Genomic DNA, 19,708 nt, shown 5'->3' with positions numbered 1-19,708 from the left:
GATGTGGATAAACCCATTATTTGATGTACACAATTCTTAGTGGCTCAGCCAAATTTTATTAGATAGCGGCTCAAATTGGCTTACAAAATTATTGGCTGGCGGCGGCTCAAATTCTAAATGGCGGTTTTAGTGGCGCCTGGCGGCGGCTTCGGGGTCTAGTTGCAGTTATTGCTGCACAAGGGGGTCACACCAGATACTGAAAGCAAAGGCTCACATACTTTCGCCACTCACAGATATGTAATATTGGATCATTTTCCTTAATACATAAATGACCAAGTATAATATTTTTGTCTCATTTGTTTAACTGGGTTCTCTTTATCTACTTTTAGGACTTGTGTGAAAATCTGATCTCGTTTTAGGTCATATTTATGCAAAAATATAGAAAATTCTAAAGGGTTCACAAAATTTCAAGCACCACTGTATGTAGTTACGTAATGTAGAGCAATCACGTAACAATAAACCTGTACGAAAACAAAACCAATTCAAAACTCAACAAAACCAGATTCCAAAGTCGAGATTTGGAGATTTATACACAGGGTATCTAAATAAATAACCTGCACGTCATGTTAGTTTTCGCACTGGAACACACAAAGGGATGAAGTATGTGAAAAATGCAATCTATGGAGCCATGAGGTTTTATGCAAGTTGCTACAGTCACGGTAAAAAACACCAGTGGGTCTGAAACCACAAATTGCCCTATTCCAGGCCATTTACAAATTTGCTTTCTTTAGTAAATTAGTGACTTGCTGGATAAGGTTTTTAGCTTAAAAGCCCATCCCTAAGGTACTGTATTCTCTGAAACAAACACTCATTCACTGGACGCATACATTTTGAAACGCACTTTCATTTATGGAATGCCATTGTGAGAAAACAAAAAAAAAAAGGTACTGGGAGCCTGACACAACACTGCCCTCTGGTGGAGACAAAGGGTCAGTATTCCAAAAATGTTCTACCTGCTCTTTTGACTTCAGAGCGGAGGGCGATGATTCATAATCCTTCTTAGTTTCCAGGATTTTCTTCACAAGCCCACCTTTGAGGAGAGAGAAATCAGTAACATGAAACAGAGCTGAACAACATATTACATATCTATCCAGACCAAGAGATGAACGTCCGGCCCACGGCTTACACACGGGTCTGATCACTCACCATGTTCCTCATCACCTTGTAATTCAACTGCTGGTCCCTGTAGGACAGAATGATCAATGTACACATCAATAATCAATACATGTTTGTCTATTCAGCTTATATAGCACTGTGCAAAAGTTTCAGGCACCCTATTTTTAATTCGTACAAACTTTGTTATAGATTTCTACATTATCGAGTCAGTAGAAAAACATTTTAGAGTCCAAGGCCAAGTTTACATTAGACCGTATCTGTCTTGTTTTCTTCGCGGATGCACTGTCCGTTTACATTAAAACGCCGGGAAACGCCGGGAAACGGGAATCCGCCAGGGTCCACGTATTCAATCCAGATCGTGTCTGGTCCGGTGCTGTGTAAACATTGAGAATACGCGGATACGCTGTGCTGAGCTCTAGCTGGCGTCGTCATTGGACAACGTCACTGTGACATCCACCTTCCTGATTCGCTGGCGTTGGTCATGTGACGTGACTGCTGAAAAACGGTGCGGACTTCCGCCTTGTATCACCTTTCATTAAAGAGTATAAAAGTATGAAAATACTGCAAATACTGATGCAAATACTGCCCATTGTGTAGTTATGATTGTCTTTAGGCTTGCCGTCCTTCCACTTGCAAGTGGTAAGTGATGTGCGCTGGGATCACACACACAGCGGCTCAGTCCCGAATCACTGCTCGTGCGCTTCACTCGCGCGCTCTGTGAGCTGCGCAGGGCCGGAGTGCGCACCCTCCAGAGGGCACTCGCTGTTCAGGGCGGAGTGATTTGGAGCGCAGGATGCCTGCGGAGCCGAGCGTATCCGTGTATTGGCGTTGCTGTGTGCACGCGAATCGTGTATTGGCGTTGCTGTGTGCACACTAATCGTTTTAAAAACGTTAATCTGATGATCCGCTGATACGGTCTAATGTAAACCCCACCCAAACGTTTGTTTTCCAGCACAAATTTTTAAAAATTTTGTATTTGAAGAGCATTTTACATAAGCGCGCACTCTTCAGATTAAAAAAGAAAACATCATGAAGGCTGCTGGGTTTTGGTGCAAAATGAAGACGCGAGTGCAACAGTCAAAGTGTCCAGAAGAACTGTGGCTGGTTCTGTAAGATGCTCAGTAAAACCTACAGATCATTTCCTTATCAAACTGCACTCATTGGACCTGAGGACCACCATTTTTTTTTTTAAAGCAAAGGGTCGTCTCACACCAAATACTGATTGTTTTTTCCTAGTTTTTTGAAACATTTCATTTCATTATTTTTTAAGCCATTTTTGGTCTATAGATCAGGGGTGGGCAATTATTTTTTCCATGGGGCCACATGAGAAACAGAAGATTTTGTGGAGGGCCGGACCAAAAGGCTGAACTAAATTCTGCATAATATTAATTGTATTTCTTTATATAAAGCAATAAATAACATTGTTTTTACAAGCTGCTAAGACTGGTAAGAGTATGGAAGAAACGAGGTCGCCTTACAAAAAATGTAATTTATTCAATTAAATTTCCCAAAACAATGGTTAACAAAATATGAACGTTTGTACCATTTTTTTTCAGTCACATTCACCCCAAAACACAATAAAGACATCACAATATTGTCTTTCTACTCCAAATATCAAGCAAGATACATCATATTATAATGATGATATATAATCTAGTCTCTGTTGGTCTTTAACGAGTGCATCAAAGTCAGATTAAATGTCTGAGGTGGAGATGCGAAGCACAGCTGACAGATGATCATCAGTCGATTCGGTGTAGGAATCAGATCTACAGATCGGCTCGGGCTCCGGCGCCTGCTGGTGACGTCACACTATGTGATTGGCTGGACCGTTTGAAGGATGACGTACAAGTTTGTGGTTGGTCTGGACAAATTACGGAAGTAGTTATCGCGGGATTAGGTTTCGGGGGATTTCATGTCATGTTCATGTCGCGTGCATTGCGTTTTTGTTGAACACAACTTCAAAATAAAAGCAATGCACATTCAGTCCATGCATGGGGTAAAATTAGAAAATACGTTTATTTTGTAATTTCTAATTAACCTTACGCGGGCCGGTCAGAATGAACCAAAGGGCCGGATGCGGCCCGCGGGCTGTAAAATGCCCAGGTCTGCTCTATAGCATTTCTTGACATGTACCAAAGACTTTTGCACAACGCTATATATCTATTTGCCATTTGAAACTTTGAATCCATATCCATAACACGCCTCAAAATGCTCACCATCTCCAGCTCAGGCATGTCAGGGGGAAGCGAACCTGCCTCCTGCACCACAAACTGCCCGTCTTCATCTTCCTCATCCTCTGAGAGCTTTTTGCTGTCCACGATGACCGCAGAGGAAGGCTTGGCACTGCCCAGTCTGTGAAGACGGAAAAATCGTTTTCGCACAGGTAAATACTTCATTTCATTGTTCCTGGTTTAGAAAATGCAAAAAGCTGCCACTGCTCAACTAACAAAAAAAACAAACAAAAAAAAAAACAGTCCTTAAAATTAAGAGTTCGAACTTAATAACCACCAGTTATAGATGGCTTGCAAAGATGAACGGAGAAAAACACCATCACGGAATAAGCATAACCAGACTGTCGATGACTGCGTAGCTCACTCCGGCCCTGTCGAGTCCAGAAGGAACAATCTAAAGTGGGCCACCTTGCGCAATAAATGTTGCAAGCTATATACAGAAGCTATATCCACCCTAGGAATACCGACCTATTTGCCAGAAAGAATCCAAAACAGCGAGGAATTGACCGAGAAGAAGCGATTTTTGTTGAACTGCTTAAGGTATTAAGGCTTAATTCGTCCATAACTTCATTAATAATTGTCATTAAGCAAATCTGGGTAGAATGGGCATTTAAACCTTTATTCATCACATGCACACTTCAAGCACAGTGAAATTCATCCTCTGCATTTAACCCATCTGAAGCAGTGAACACACACACACACAGAGCAGTGGGCAGCCACACCAGAGCGCCCGGGGAGCAGTCAGGGGTCAGATACCTTGCTCAAGGGCACCTCAGCCCAAGGCCGCCCCACATCAACCTAACTGCACCGATTTTTATTCTTTTTGGATTGTGGGGGAAACCGGAGCACCCGGAGGAAACCCATGCAGACAAGCGGAGAACATGCAAACTCCACACAGAAAGGCCCTCGCCGGCCGCTGGGTTCGAACCCGGAACCTTCTTGCTGTGAGGCGACCGTGCTAACCACTACACCACCGTGCTGCTGTTAGCAGACACTTTTATCCAGAGCGACATACAACATACCCAGAGCAGCCTGGGGAGCAGTTGGGGTTAGGTAGATGCCTTGTTCAAGGGCACTTCAGCCATTCCTGCTGGTCCAGGGAATCAAACCAACAACCTTTTGCTCCCAAAGCTGCTTCTCTAACCCTTAGGCCATTACTTCTCCCCATTTCACAAAAATCACTTCTTCTCTCTCAATTCTTCACCAATTTTTATTCTTTTTGGCAGGAAGGTAGGTCTGCCTTGGGTGCATATAATATAGCTCAGAAGTTATAAGCACCCTCTGTACCCCTACCTTCATACCAGAAAGAATCAAAATCAGTGAAGAAGCGAATGAAGGAGAACAACTGATGTGTGTGGAAACTGCTTGTTAGGGTTTATTTAATTACTCCATATCTTCATTATTAATTGCAATTATACAAATTTGGGTAGAAGCTATAGTATATGCACCCAAGGCAGACCTACCTTCCTGTCAAAAAAGAATAACTAGATAGAACTCGACGCCAACGGCGTCGATGGGGATGCCTCCGCCCGGTAGACTACACGCCTTATTAAGTTGTGATCTGGGGATAGACATTTGACCTCACAGTAATCTTGACCTGGTGAAATTACTTGCATCAGCCTTGGAGATATTGTGTTCACAAGGTTTTCGGACAGACATTTGACCTCACAGTGACCTTGACCTTCGACCTTTTGATCTCAAAATCTGATCAGTTCATGTTTGTCCCAAAGTGCACAAATGGTGAAAGTTTGGTGAAATTCCTTTCATTAGCCTTTGAGATATCGCGTTCACAAGGTTTCGGGATGGACGGACGCACGCACGGACAGATGGACGACCTGAAAACATAATGCCTCCTGCACCTTACGGTGGCGGAGGCATAAAAAACGGTGAAGAATTGAGAGAGAAGAAGTGATTTTCGTGAAATAGGGAGAAGTAATGGCCTAAGGGTTAGAGAAGCAGCTTTGGGAGCAAAAGGTTGCTGGTTTGATTCACTGGACCAGCAGGAATGGCTGAAGTGCCCTTGAGCAAGGCATCTACCTAACCCCAACTGCTCCCCAGCCTGCTCCGGGTACGTTGTACGTCGCTCTGGATAAAAGTGTTTGCTAAATGCCTGTAATGTAATGTATTGGACAACTCCGGAGGGCTGGATAACACATGATGGCATAAGCTTATCGCCTGTCAGCCGGATGATATAATAATAAATAAATAAATAATAATAAAATAACTAAGTATTTTTGCTTTGATTGAATTTGTGGTCCGTCCTAAAGAAACATGAACAATCCAGAGATGGATGAGACTGATCATTTATGCCCTTTTTTTTTTAAATCCCACAGCACTGTTCAATTCTGGTGTGTTGATTCATTTTCTATAACAGCAGCTCTGACAATAGTGCTGACCGCAAGACAAATCAATCACAAGCTTATATTAATGCACCAATTCTCATAAGGACTTTTACGGCTCCACATAAATGGACTTAAATTTAAAAGGAAAAAAAAAAAGCTTTACTTGTTGATATGGTGGCATCTTCTCTCAGGAGACTTTTATTTCGCATTTATGAAGAATAATAAGCGAGACGAAGTCGAGGTTATTATTTAAATAATATTGACTGGCTTTGAGTGGTCTGTCAGATATATTCCATTCAGCTCGCATGATATTAAACGAGTCAAAGACGAGTAGCTGAATGGAATATATCTGATATACCGCGAAAAAAGCCAGCCAATATTATTATTATTATTATACATACACATTCCTTTTGGGTGTTCAACGCGTCTTTCTCTTTCAAAATTCTCTCAAAATCTTCCATATTTAACGAAGCAAACCTGGCGGCCATGTTTGTTTACAAATTGTCCCAGTCGCTCGCTAGTGCGGAAGTTTTACGTAAAGTGACATAATACACGTAGGATAGGCGATATGATAATAATATTGCATGCTATCGAATCAAATGAATGAAACCCATGAGAAGGGAACAGAACACGTTTTTATTCCATGGAAAAAAGTGTTCTGTATGTATAATAATCATAAATATTGACCGAGCCTGAGGCGGATAATTGTTTTAATATAAATACAGGGCTCGAAATTCGCGGTGGTCCGGTCACCCGAGGCGACTTAATTTGTCATTTGGCGGGTAATTCCTGTCACTAGGCAGCCCGGCTGGCTAGTTGAACATAAAAAATATATATGAAGCGAAGATTTAGACTAGGGCTGTGCGATATATCGAATATACTCGATATATCTCCGAAAATTCTGTGTGAGATATATATAATTATTATATCGTAACTATCGAGTACTTTATGATCATCTGCGACTTAAGTTTGTTTCGTGTTTGTTTAAAACATTTTCCGGTGGTTTTCTCCCTGTCCCTCAGGCAGGAACGTGAGAGGCTGCCTAAAGGTAAAAAAAAAAAAAAAAAAAACAATAATGTCACGCACTCGCCAACCAATCCCGTGCGACATCTCGGTGCTGAAAGGAACTTGCGGGAAGATTTTCTAGTTTCGGTTTACAGCGCTGACTCAGTTCGTGCAATCGCTGGTGTTGCATAGGCTACCGTGTAAGCTCTTAATTTCAGCGACAAATTAAAAATGGAAGCGGACGAATTGGTTCCTAAAAGAACTAGTAAGGGGTCAGTCATCTGGCATTTTTTTGGATATTGCGAGGAGGATGTGGAACAGCAAATGCCAGTTTGTAAAGTGTGCAAAAAAACCTGTCATCACAAAAGGCAGCAGCACGACAAATATGTTCCATCACCTGAAAACTCACCCGGTACAGTATGAAGAGTCTCTTAAACTCCCAACTACTTGCCCACGAGCTAAACCCCCCCACAAGCTAAACAAATGACCATAGCGGCCTCGTTCTCCAAAGCCACCCCATATGTTGCAATTTTCAAGATTGTTTTTTCAGTTTGTGCAACATCTTTGTTGAATAAAAATAGTCTTATTTCAACTCAATTGTGATTAATCACGAACATGAAAATTTAAAATGTGTTGTTGAAAACCACCAGTAAAGTTAACCAAGAATGTTATCTAATCTGCAGGGATTGTTGTGAAAACAGTAAAGAGTAAAAGTTAGATTTCATGGGGTCCTTTAGAGGAGATTTCAATATATCGTATATCGTGAAATGGAAAAAAAATCTATCGGGATATTCATTTTTTCCCCATATCGCACAGCCCTAATTCAGACACCGTCAACTAAAGCTGCCACATATTAAGCGTGTGCCGTGTCTGTGTTAATCGATGTGTTTATTGGCAGGACGGAAAATACCGAAGAATTCCGAATCATATCGTGTATGAGTCAGGCTGTCGGTTTTTTCACTACTGCGCATGCATATAACGCATCTCGCTGAATATCGCGGTAATCACGTTATCAAATTCAATAGATGTGGCCACATTATCGCCCATTTAAACATGTGTTTTTGTTGTTGTTTACATCTACATCTGCCAAAGCGACGTTGCGATATGGAATTTTCTGAAAGGTGTACAGAAACCGCCAGAGACGGGGACAAAGCGACCTCGGTCTGAAGAGGAGAAAAAGGCCACCGATAAAGCGTACGAGAAGGAGAAACGACAAAGGACTTATAAGCAAACGTGGGAGCAGGGTAGGCCTCGGCTGCGATATGATTTTTATGGAATAATTAATTTTTTTCAAGTTGATTTCTAGTCAATATGAAGCTCCTAATGCTTTCTCTCTCATAAATGGTTAAATACAGAAAGCATGGACACATTTTGGGTGCTATAGTCATGATAGTAAGTATATTTGCTTTCAGTACTCATACACCAAGTTGCCAAGTTTTCCAATATATTATTATTTGTTGATATTATATTATGGTGCTCGGTGTTGTTCTCATTTATGTATTTAACAACAGTATCAAAATACTCGGGTCTTGAAATAAATGCACATTAGTCATGAACAATGGTAACTACTCTCTTTTGCGTTATTTTTGACAGAAGTAAAATTCACACACGAACAAATTTTGGCGAGCTGATTTCAGGGTTCCTACAGGTTTCTTCAAGTGAAATTCAAGGCTTTTTAAGACCATTTATACACAAATTCAAGACCTAATTTCGCAGCTTTATCAATATCAATTGAGAAACATGTAAAATAATAATAATAATAAAAGGTTGTGCTTACTTTCAAATGCGACAGCAGGTCTTTGGCGGTGGAATGCCCCATGAACTGAGAGCCAAGATATCTGGACCTGACCTGTCCCTCGTCCCAGAAGCGGACATGTACATCAAGCTGCTTTGTTTTCGTTACTTCACTCATGCTCTCGTCGAACAGCAACACAAACGGCGATTGGTTGGCTTTAGACACCAGCTCGTCTTTGATGTGGACCGCGAGACCAAACTTTGCGATGTAGGCTGTCTTGTCGGCACCGCATCTGAAGCTCTGAGCAATATCGGAGTCCGGGAACATGCACCTTAACAACTCCGAGATACCCTTGTTCGAATTATAGGACTGATGTTGCGCAATTGTGTGTAGTCCACAACACTTCCGCTTTCATTGTTTGTGTAGACCCAAATGTTGTGCGCAGATCTACTCTTGCAGTCGTTACATGAGGGACTACACTAGCAACGGGCTGGCTGGCATTAGCCATGCTAGGTAGTTGGCTAACGTTGACTGCCGCTTCGGCTGGCCGAAAAACACTGGCGATGGAAGGCGTTCGCTGTTTCTCTTTCATACATGCTGTGTGTTTTGATGATTTCGCGTGCGATTCTAGCGCCTTCACACCCATTGTGCCGAGTTTAAACGCCCTTTTACACACACAGCAAAACGCCTCGAATACACTGCCATCGACAGGTTTTACCCACTCACGAAATGAAATATGATGCCTCCATGCCTCGTTAAACTTACATTTGCCCATTTTTCCATAGATAGGCCTATATGTAGGCTATAGACTTTTCGTTTATACTTTTAGACTTAATTCTCCAGACTTTCCTTTTACCGTGCGCCAAACAAGTTCAGGGATGTGTGTTCAAAGAATTTTGCCCTCGGGGTGTGCGTGCGATAGCATGGTTCCGCCCACAGCTCCAATTCCGCCACTTATTTACTTACTTAGGCAACCGGTACATTATTTACCAAAATAAATGGCGGTTAAGATATTAAAAAATAATGAGAAATTCTATACGGAGAAGTTACATTCACTACGTTCACACTGCAGGCTGAAGTGACTCAAATCCGATCTTTTCGCCCATATGTGACCTGTATCCGATCTTTTATTGACAATATGAACGACACAAATCCGATTTTTTCAAATCCGACCCAGGCCGTTTGGATATGTGGTCCTAATTCCGATTCCTATCTGATCTTTTCATATGCGACTTCAGTCTGAACCGCCAGGTCGCATTCATCCGACTTACACGTCATCAACAAGCCACAAACGTCACTATTCTGCGCTGATGTAGGCGGCGGGTCTCTCAAAAAAAGTTACAACAACATGGCTTTGATGTTCCTTTGAACGGAGGTTGCAGTCACTACCCCGCAGAACGCCTGAGCCAAAACCCTTGCCCTCTTCCTTCTCAACCTCCTCCTTAACATCAGGCTATTGTGCATGTTCTGGCTCCGTCGCAACAACAACTGCATCATCGCCAGGTGCTCCATGCTGGCTACTGTCATACACAGGAAACTTTAGGTTACTTCCGTAAACACTGGCCATGCTCACTGCGTGTGACGTCGTCGTATCCTGCAATGCGCATGCGGAACACTTTTAGGTCGCTTTTCGTTCATACTGAGGATCACATACAAGTCGCATATATTTGTTAATGTGAACAACCTCACAAAAAAATCGGAATTGAGCATTAAGCCTTGCAGTGTGAACGTAGTGATACCGTGCACAGATTTTAAGACCTACACATTAAAATTCAAGGCTTTTTAAGGTAGTATTTCCAAATTCTTAAATTCAATGCTTTTAAGGCTTTTTAAGACCCCGCGGGAACCCTGTGATTTTCTGTTTGGCGAGTTACTTTGGAAGGTAACTAGTCCGGCTGGCTGGTGAAAAAAATATATATGAATTTCGAGCCCTGAAATATGCAGGTCATTATTTAGAGAAAGGGGGAAAAAAAATGATTTCAATCTTCAAAAGCAGCATGCAAATCTAATAAAGGCTCATGCAGACTTCGATAAAATAACTCACAATTCCACCTTCCCTTTGAAGAGTTACATGCTGCGTTCATGTGCTATGGGAAGATGATATTTTCCAGTTGGGAAGTGGTATTTACCAGTGTGTTGTGTTCACATGCTTTTGTTGTTGTTGACAAATTAAAGATGGTGGACCAGATTCAAGTTAGCAATAGTTAGCAATAGCGTCTGCTCTGGATAGGTAAAAACAAACCATAACAACACATTTTTAAAGGAAACGGATTTCTAACGTATTATATTACACTTGTTAATGACGCAACATTGCATAGACACCAAAAACTACCCACTAGTACTAGTAAAAAAAAAAAACTTTAGTAGCGTACAATGCTTAGCATTCAAGTGTCTTGTACCGCTCGCCGCCATGTTGAAAAGGTTAAAGTTCATCTCATCTCGGCAACTCGTGTATCAAAATTTTCTACGAGTTGCCCAGTGGAAAATACCACAAGAGGGGGCGTTCATGTGTGCTTTCCATGTTGGCGTTTGGTATTTACCATAATTCCCATAGCACATGAACGCAGCATTAGACCAAACTTCAGCACATCTTTGGTGCTTTTAGGAACAGCATTTTCTTGCATAATTTCTAATTCTTCCTCACTTATAGTGACAAAGCGACTGGCCGCCATTTTAACGAGGTGATTATCGAGAAATAGTCCGAATTTCTCGGCCAATCAGTATGCACGATTTTCTATAAATCGCCTGCATATTTATACGAAAGGAAAATAATCAACTTCAAGGTGGTAGCAGTAACTCTGCTTCATGTCAGGCCACACCCCGCCACACCAGCCCTTCTGAATTATTTGGTTATTGTCCTATAGCAGAATGCCATATTAATTCCTGACACAATGCAGTTTGTTTGTCAGAGCTTTGTAAGTTTGAGACTTTCGATTGTTATTCAAACACACACACACACACCTGTTTTACTAAACACTCACCTCTCCACAGGGCCTGCGTCAGTGTAGCTCTCCTGCCTCCTCACTCGGGGCGGGGCTGGTCTCGCACTGCTGGGCCGTGCTATCCTCCTGCTGCTGCTTCAAAAAGCACACTGCTTTTATTACACCTCTGAATAAGGCTAAATCCACAATACGGCTGGTTCGATCGCGTTTGCAAAGTGAACAAGGTGAAAACAAGGTACTTTATACTGCAGTCTGCTAAACACAGTATTATGTTAGACATCACTGAGATGACACTGTACCCAACATGCTCAGTCACATGCAGTGATGTCATGAGAAGGGTTTATACACTGAACAAAAATATAAACGCAGCGGTCCATATTTTATGAAATACAAATGTTCAGATAGAAATTCATTTTCATTTTCTATGTGCCCGAGCCCAGTCCAGACGAGAACGTCGTCGCCCAGCAGTCAGGTCCAATCCTCGATGAGGTCTACGTGCATGGAGGCCAGCTTCTCTGAGTCGGTTTCTTACAGTTTGACTGCTGACCCTGCGATTGTGTCTCCCCATGGTCTCATCTGCGGTCCGTGTTGCAGTCCGGCACCGATCACGCAGGTGGGTCAGACGGATATGCCGGTCTTGTGCTGGAGTGGTGACACGTGGCCTGCGTGCATGTGGCATGTTGTCTGTGGTGCCATGCTGCTGAAATCGTCGTCGGAGGCGGACTATCGTGGAATAGCACCCCCCATTTGACGCCCTACAGCTCTGATGGACATTCCAGCCTGCAGCATGCCAATGGCTCGTTCCCGGTTGATTCTGGTCATCTGTGGCATCTTGACATTTGAACATTTTTGTCATTTTAGGGTGGCCTTTTATTGGCCCCACATAAAGGATGGTCATTACATGCATTACTCAGTGAAATTTTTGTCTGCAATGGTCACACCCGACTGGATCATGGATTATCTCAAGTCTGGGCACTGCTCAGAACTTGAGTAGAGGGACATTTTTTTTTTTTTCAAAAAATGTTTACTGGTATGCTATACTATCATTTGATGTGGGCAGAAAAAAAATCAGTATCGGATGTACAAAATAAATAAAATCTTTAGGTGCTGCGTTTATATTTTTGTTCAGTGTATATATATATATATATATATATATATATATATATATATATATATATATATATATATAAAAAAAAAAAAGCTTCAAATAACTGCTATTCATGATACAAGAATAGCTGACCTGTGGGACGCATGGTGTGTCAAAGCATGAGCTGCATCTCCGTTTTCAAAATGAACTGGTTTATCCGCTGTCGCGTTGTCACCCGCTGAAACAAATGAAAATTTAAAAATACAGAAGCTGGAAAAAGAAAGAAGCCTCAAAGCTCGAACTCTGCACGGAGCCTGAGGTTTCTGCAAGGCGTACAGGTGCATCCAGCTCTCAGCAGCGACTTACCTCCATCACTGTCTGATTCATCTGCAAAAGAAAGGGAGAACGAGAATGACAAAATAAAAGAATCAGAACTGCTACGTTACTAAACCGCAAATAAGCCATCAACAAACTATCAACTTAAAGGAACAGTCCACCGTACTTCCATAATGAAATATGCTCTTATCTGAATTGAGACGAGCTGCTCCGTACCTCTCCGAGCTTTGCGCGACCTCCCAGTCAGTCAGACGCAGTCAGACGCGCTGTCACTCCTGTTAGCAATGTAGCTAGGCTCAGCATGGCCAATGGTATTTTTTGGGGCTGTAGTTAGATGCGACCAAACTCTTCCGCGTTTTTCCTGTTTACATAGGTTTATATGACCAGTGATATGAAACAAGTTCAGTTACACAAATTGAAACGTAGCGATTTTCTATGCTATGGAAAGTCCGCACTATAATGACAGGCGTACTAACACCTTCTGCGCGCTTCGGCAGCGCCTTGATATCTGAGCTCCGTATCAATGCGCTGCCGAAGCGTGCAGAAGGTGTTAGTACGCCTGTCATTATAGTGCGGACTTTCCATAGCATAGAAAATCGCTACGTTTCAATTTGTGTAACTGAACTTGTTTCATATCACTGGTCATATAAACCTATGTAAACAGGAAAAACGCGGAAGAGTTTGGTCGCATCTAACTACAGCCCCAAAAAATACCATTGGCCATGCTGAGCCTAGCTACATTGCTAACAGGAGTGACAGCGCGTCTGACTGTGTCTGACTGACTGGGAGGTCGCGCAAAGCTCAGACAGGTACGGAGCAGCTCGTCTCAATTCAGATAAGGGCATATTTCATTATGGAAGTACGGTGGACTGTTCCTTTAATAACTGGCTTTTGATGTGTTGACCAGGTTATGATAACATTTCCATGTTATCCTGAATACCAGTGGCTACTCGAGCTGTTGGAATTCATTTTACTGTTTAAATATGATTCAAAACGTACAATATTTATGCATTTAAAGTGTGAAATTAAGGGAACGCGTTTGTGTTCTTGGGAAAGATCCGACTCTGTTCCTGCGGAGTGGCGCTTCAGATTTTTCCCTCATTAATCATTAACCTTCTGACTCGAGAACCAGTTTGGAGAATTTAACAGCACTGTGGTATGAAAACACTTATTCTCTCCACATTTCACTCGATGTGAGCAATCACGCGCTCTGATTGGCTACTCTACTACTAGGCTATCAGCTCATATACCGTGAGGAGAGAAAAACAAAATGGCGGAGTGTGTCGCTGAACCAACCGAGGACGAAATAAAAACTGCTCGAAAATAAAACCCTAAAAATTATCAAGTATTTAAAAGAAACAGAAACAGCCAATAGTATAGTTTTTTCGTTTGGATTCCCCCCCCCCCAGGTCCTTGACTTGCAAGTGACGTAAAAGCAAAATAGAAACCCAGATGTCGGCCATGTTGGTGGATATACAAATGCGGGGTCAAGTGACATTCCATACAAAATGTAGTCATGCGTGCGCAACTCTCTTTGTTTTCCCCACTGCTTTAAGCGTTCTTTTAGCTCTGCTATATCTTTGTGCTGTATACGGTTGTGGTCACAACACTACTCGTGACCGTGGCACATTCCGATTTTTTAGAATTCCGTCCGTGATTCGGAAAGAGGGCGAGGAAACTCTGAGGCTTAGTACGGAGAGGAGACGAGTTGATCAGGACACTTCGTCCAATGACCATTTCGTCCAATAGTTAAGACATTTCGTTCAAAGTCTTTCATACGCACCATCAATTATTTTATATTTCAGGTGTTCGTGAATGAAAGCCCTGCGAGAGTGCTGCTCGGCGCCTAAAAGATTTAATATGATCCAGCCGGCTTTTAAAAATCAATAACTCGGCCAGGGGAGCTCACAGCGAAGCCAAATTTTTACAGGCACCTCCCTCTAAGCCTCCCCCTTCGAAAGAGCACAGTCTCGGGTCGGTAGGACCGCGCCTCAGCCCGGGATTCACAAACGAAGCCCCCCTGAAGATTTAATATAATCCGGCCAGAAACAGACATACGAGCGGGGGCGTCGTGGCTCAGGTGGATAAGGCGCCATACCATAAATCCGGGGACCCGGGTTCGATTCTGACCCGAGGTCATTTCCCGATCCCTCCCCGTCTCTCTCCCGCTCATTTCCTGTCTCTACACTGTCCTATCCAATAAAGGTGAAAAAGCTCCCCCCCCAAAAAAAAGAAACAGACATGCGAGCGAGCAGCCTGCAATGACAAGGGAGTTAAACTCATCCCAGGGCACGGGCCGACGTGGTTACCCCCCTTTAGTACGCTCTTTAGTGTCGAAGCGCACGTACTATGGCGCTCATTTTCTTTACAAAAATGTGTTTTGCTTTGGTCAAATTCCACTGAGAATGCCTCTTTTTTTCGAACAAACAAATACATGAAATATAAAATAATTGATGGCGTGTATGAAAAAAAAAGACTTTGGGCGGAATGGTTATTGGACGAAATGACCTGGATTCGTACTCGATGGTCAGAAGACGCGTCTTATCTCCAGAAAAGTCTGACTTTTTTCAATTATATGGGTCAAAACCACACATATCTATCTTCTCTTTGTATCGAACCTTTGCTTGATCGTTCAAATCGTGGTAATACTGAGAAAATTCAGCATTGGTTACAGACACGCTTTCAGCAGCTACCATCCGAGTTGCTTTGGAAATCCACCATCATGGCGGACGCTTATGACGGAGCGCATTTTGATCATGTGGTTGCAAGCCATCTGTATGTTCCACACTCCAGCCCAGTCAGTGGTGCTAATGGTGCACCTTTAAGTTGGTTTGCCAACCACCAAAAAACTATAAAGAAGAAAACCCCCAAAAATACAAAGGCAACAAAATATGGAATAAAAAGTCTCTTATTTTTCAAGAATTATTCTTCTAGCATTTTTCACAAATTGCTCCTGTCATTTCGCCGGTTTGTTAAGCGGAAATTATTTTGTCGGGTGTTTTGTATAAAGTTTTTATTTATCGAATTTGCAAAAAATATATATATATATTTCTGTTTCTCAAAATCCAGTGAAATGTGGATATAATAAAACTGTTATTCCACTCAATCTCATCATACATGGCTTATAGCCAACTCGGTGCTATGCGCCTCATCAGCTATCAGCTCACGTACCAGGGTTCAAACTCGGCCTTTTCAGCATATCAGGTTGATACGCGATGTTTCCTTGCTGCTACGCTCCCAATATTGCTGACACACCTGCAAAAGTTGCTGCTACACTAATAAAAAGACTGATCAATCTTTAAAATCTGGTCTTTTGTTTATTTTTCTCTTATCCCCATGTGGAGGCGACGGCGCGCTGCCATGAGAATGTTCTACATTCGGACATACTCCACTTCCCATCCACGTAACGCCCAGTGCAGAGCTGCCCGAGTCGTCCCGTGTGGAGATTGTCACTGATCGTGCTAGTCCGGTTTACCAACTTCATTATGCTGTGTTTGTGGTAAAGTGCCATCCGTGTTAAGAAGCGCTTACGCACCATGCATGTAATACGTTCCGGTCCCTGAGTTATATCTAGATCAGGGGTCACCAAACTTTTTTTCTCTGGGGGCCACCTTGTCGTTCCTGACTGTGATGGGGGGCCGGGGTCGAGTCAGCTATATAACATAGAATTGTATGACCCAGACAAATATGACCACCAGCAGGCCTCATTGTGTAGTAGAGATTACTAGCCTGGCACAGCCATCCCCACTACTATATCCACACTACTATATCAACACTACTATATCAACACTTGATTCCTGGCACATATTTGTTTATCTTTACTAGTGGTTTGCAAAAGTAGTACTCGAGTCTTCACACTTTGTTTTAATTTGAAATACCACTGATATTCCATTTATTTATTTTCTAATAAAAATAACATCAAAGCTGTCAAGGTAAGAAACATCTGCCTAGTTGAGGTGATTGACACTGGCAAAGGCGAGTGAAAAATTATAAATTGTAGGTAGGCCTGTTGATATTATTAATAATAATTGTGTGCAGCACTTAATAAAGGTCAAATAAATGGGCCTATAAAATAAATACACTTAAAAAAACAGTGAAATTATAATATGAGCAATAGATCACAGCAGTTGTGCTGTGTCCTGCACGTCATTGCTCTCATCCATGGCCAAAGCAAAAAACTCGAATTCTGACGCTTTCTCATTCAGCTGGTCATACACGTTGTCCCCCAAATCTTCGGTTCGCCTGGTCATAGTAGGTGCGGAGAGACTCACCGCGTTGAGCGCATCCTTCTTGTCGGGACACACCTCCTCGGCCACAGCAAGCATGCATGCTTTAACAAAGTCCCCATCAGTAAACGGCTTTCCATGGGTAGCTAGTAGGTGAGCTACCTTATAGCTAGCTCGGACAGCAGCCTGGTTGATCTGGGTTTGGTGAAGGAATCCATTCTGTTGTGCAGCCAGTCCGCATTTCATCCTCCGAATCCTGTCTTCTCTTGTTTGCCCTTGCAAACTAGCATACTCTTTGTGGCGGGTTTCATAGTGACGACGCAGATTATATTCTTTGAAAACCGACACTTTCTTTACATACAAGACAAACTGCACGGTCCTTACACTGAACGAAAAAATAATCAGTGGTCCACTGTTCTTTAAAAACTCTGCACTCTCTGTCAGCTTTTCGCTGACCGCTAGCCATTTTGCTGTCCTGAACACTGACAGTTCTCTGCGCGTGCGCTGCCTGTCACTGCTTGATCGCGAGCATATGACGAAAATTCGGAAAATATGAATAGCTCATTTTATAACTAAATATCAATTTTAATTGATAAAATCAACAAAATACAAGATGCAGACATGTTATTTGCCAAAAAGCAATTTAAAAAAAATAGGCCATGACCACTTTTGGGGATTGTCTCATAGGGCTGGTTCAAGTGGTGGGGGGCTGGGGGGCCGGTCAAAGGGGGGTGGCGGGCCGGAGTTGGCCCGCAGGCCATAGTTTGGTGACCCCTGATCTAGATAGTCATGTATGTAATTGAACGGCTGAAGCTGAAAATAAAGCAGACACTTGGTGAACATCAACTGGTTGTTTTATTCTTATTCCATAAATATGTCACAAATATAGTTGAATATTAATTATAATAAGTCTTCAATCAAAAACGATAAACAGCAACTTTTGGCAAGGGGAAAAAATCTCATTAATATTACCAAAAAAGAGTGACTTTCAGGGAGGCATGCAAGTGCCAGGAAATGCACTAGAATACATCTCTGCGCACGTAGAACCCATGAGCTTTCAGGGACCTAAGGCAACCTCCAAACCCCCAGCTGTTCGGACCAGTACCACTATGCTGATATTCCAGTCTCGTTAGAACCCTGATGTACAACTCGATTTCATGGAATAACTGTTAAACAAACTGAATGTCTTCATTCTCTTTGTTCTAATTATTATTCTTTGTGTATACATTTTTTAAGTTAAATAAAATCTGAGCACAATTCTGACAACTCTAATGGTTCTCTGAAACGCATGAACTCGTGATCGATTAGCGGGTTACCTGGAGCTCCAGATTTCGGCCGGCGTCTCTGTCCCTTTGCAGAAGAGGGCCTTGGTATTCTGGCAGGACTGTCCAGCTAAACACACACACACAGGCTCAGGTCACAGCATCCCCAAGAACCCGGGTCATTGAACTCGTACTCATACCTTTCACATGAAATACTATATAGGGTTTTTAAAATGACAAGTAGTACTCGAATATAGGAGGAGATGGGAAATTAGTGCAACCTAGGACTCCTCAGAAGATAGTAGGGATATGAACTGGATTTCCAACTCTGAATCCACCACCGTTTGTTCTGAACTGGTGTAATCAAGAACGAATGACTTGCTAGTGTGCACGTAGGGTCCCAAATGCCATCAAGGATGATTTGTCTAAACTGTAAAGCTGGTATTTCTTTTGGACCATTTGTCCGCAATCTGTTTTCAGATCGGCTCATGAGAGAGGTGGGAGAGCGGATTAGGTTACGATCGATTTGTATAAAAATCGAACTGAAGTCCGTGTCGATGTAGGGTGGAACTTCGAGAGCCAAAACAAACCAGGACCAAGAACTGAGCTTAACTGGACTGAGGCCATGTACAATTCATGATGTATAAACTCCATCCTGGTCTGGAAGGAATTTATCTGTGAAAATATAATGACACTCTTACCAAACTGGTCCGAGTTTCCCAAAAGCATCTCAGCACAAAGAGCATCATTAAACGGTAGAGCGAGCAGCACAATGAACACACTCTCTCTCTCCTAGTTAAGATGCTCTTGGGAAACTCACCCCTGAGCAGAAAATCAATCCTGAAGAGCGAACGCAAGTATTCAGTCCAAATGTAAAAACACTAAGAAGAGCCGTTTCAGTAGAATATTGACCAAATATCCTTTCAGGAATAATTTACTCTCCAAACCAAATCAGTTTCAAGGCAGAGGAAGCTGCAGTAATTACCTGGTGTGGCGAAGCCTCTGATGGCTATGTGAAAACAAAAGAGTTGAAGATAATTGTAGCTTCAACACAAAGCATCCTTTTAATACAATTCTCACACATCCAACACTACTTCTAACAACTACAATAAAATAAACAAATAAAATATGGAAACCAGGCAGACTTGGCGTGACCAGACCGCCATCGATTGCACAGCAGAGCTCAAGACACGACTCCTATTAAAGAAAACTCCCATTTATGGGATGGTAGATTTTGATTAGTCATCAATATCTTCCTGCAATCAACAAGCAAGCTAACCAAGTGTGGAACACCGTGTTCACGGCATAACATTCAAAATAAAGAAAGCCAGTATGAACTCCGGTACCACTAACATAACCTTTCATAAAGGACTACATTAACACCAAGTGAGAAGGCACAACTGCAGAAAAGAACATCTTCAGCTAA

General features: G+C 42.4%; 1 protein-coding gene across 2 annotated transcripts in view; it reads right to left on the bottom strand.

Moving 5' to 3' along the window:
• Positions 1 to 19,708, bottom strand: part of traf3ip1 (TNF receptor-associated factor 3 interacting protein 1) — a 108,041-nt gene that overhangs the window by 27,655 nt on the left and 60,678 nt on the right. Inside the window, exons 7-13 of one of the 2 annotated variants that reach the window (XM_060930281.1) lie at positions 18,337 to 18,412; positions 12,825 to 12,845; positions 12,612 to 12,696; positions 11,411 to 11,506; positions 3,333 to 3,468; positions 1,147 to 1,183; positions 954 to 1,030 (exon numbers count right to left, since the gene is read on the bottom strand). In XM_060930281.1, coding sequence (XP_060786264.1) covers positions 954 to 1,030; positions 1,147 to 1,183; positions 3,333 to 3,468; positions 11,411 to 11,506; positions 12,612 to 12,696; positions 12,825 to 12,845; positions 18,337 to 18,412 — 528 coding nt within the window. The remainder of the gene's footprint in view (positions 1 to 953; positions 1,031 to 1,146; positions 1,184 to 3,332; positions 3,469 to 11,410; positions 11,507 to 12,611; positions 12,697 to 12,824; positions 12,846 to 18,336; positions 18,413 to 19,708) is intronic. The other variant, XM_060930282.1, reaches the window with a different exon arrangement.

Source organism: Neoarius graeffei, chromosome 9, assembly GCF_027579695.1.
Source record: "Neoarius graeffei isolate fNeoGra1 chromosome 9, fNeoGra1.pri, whole genome shotgun sequence".
Lineage (NCBI taxonomy): Eukaryota > Metazoa > Chordata > Actinopteri > Siluriformes > Ariidae > Neoarius > Neoarius graeffei.
This window is presented reverse-complemented; position numbering and strand designations above follow the sequence as displayed.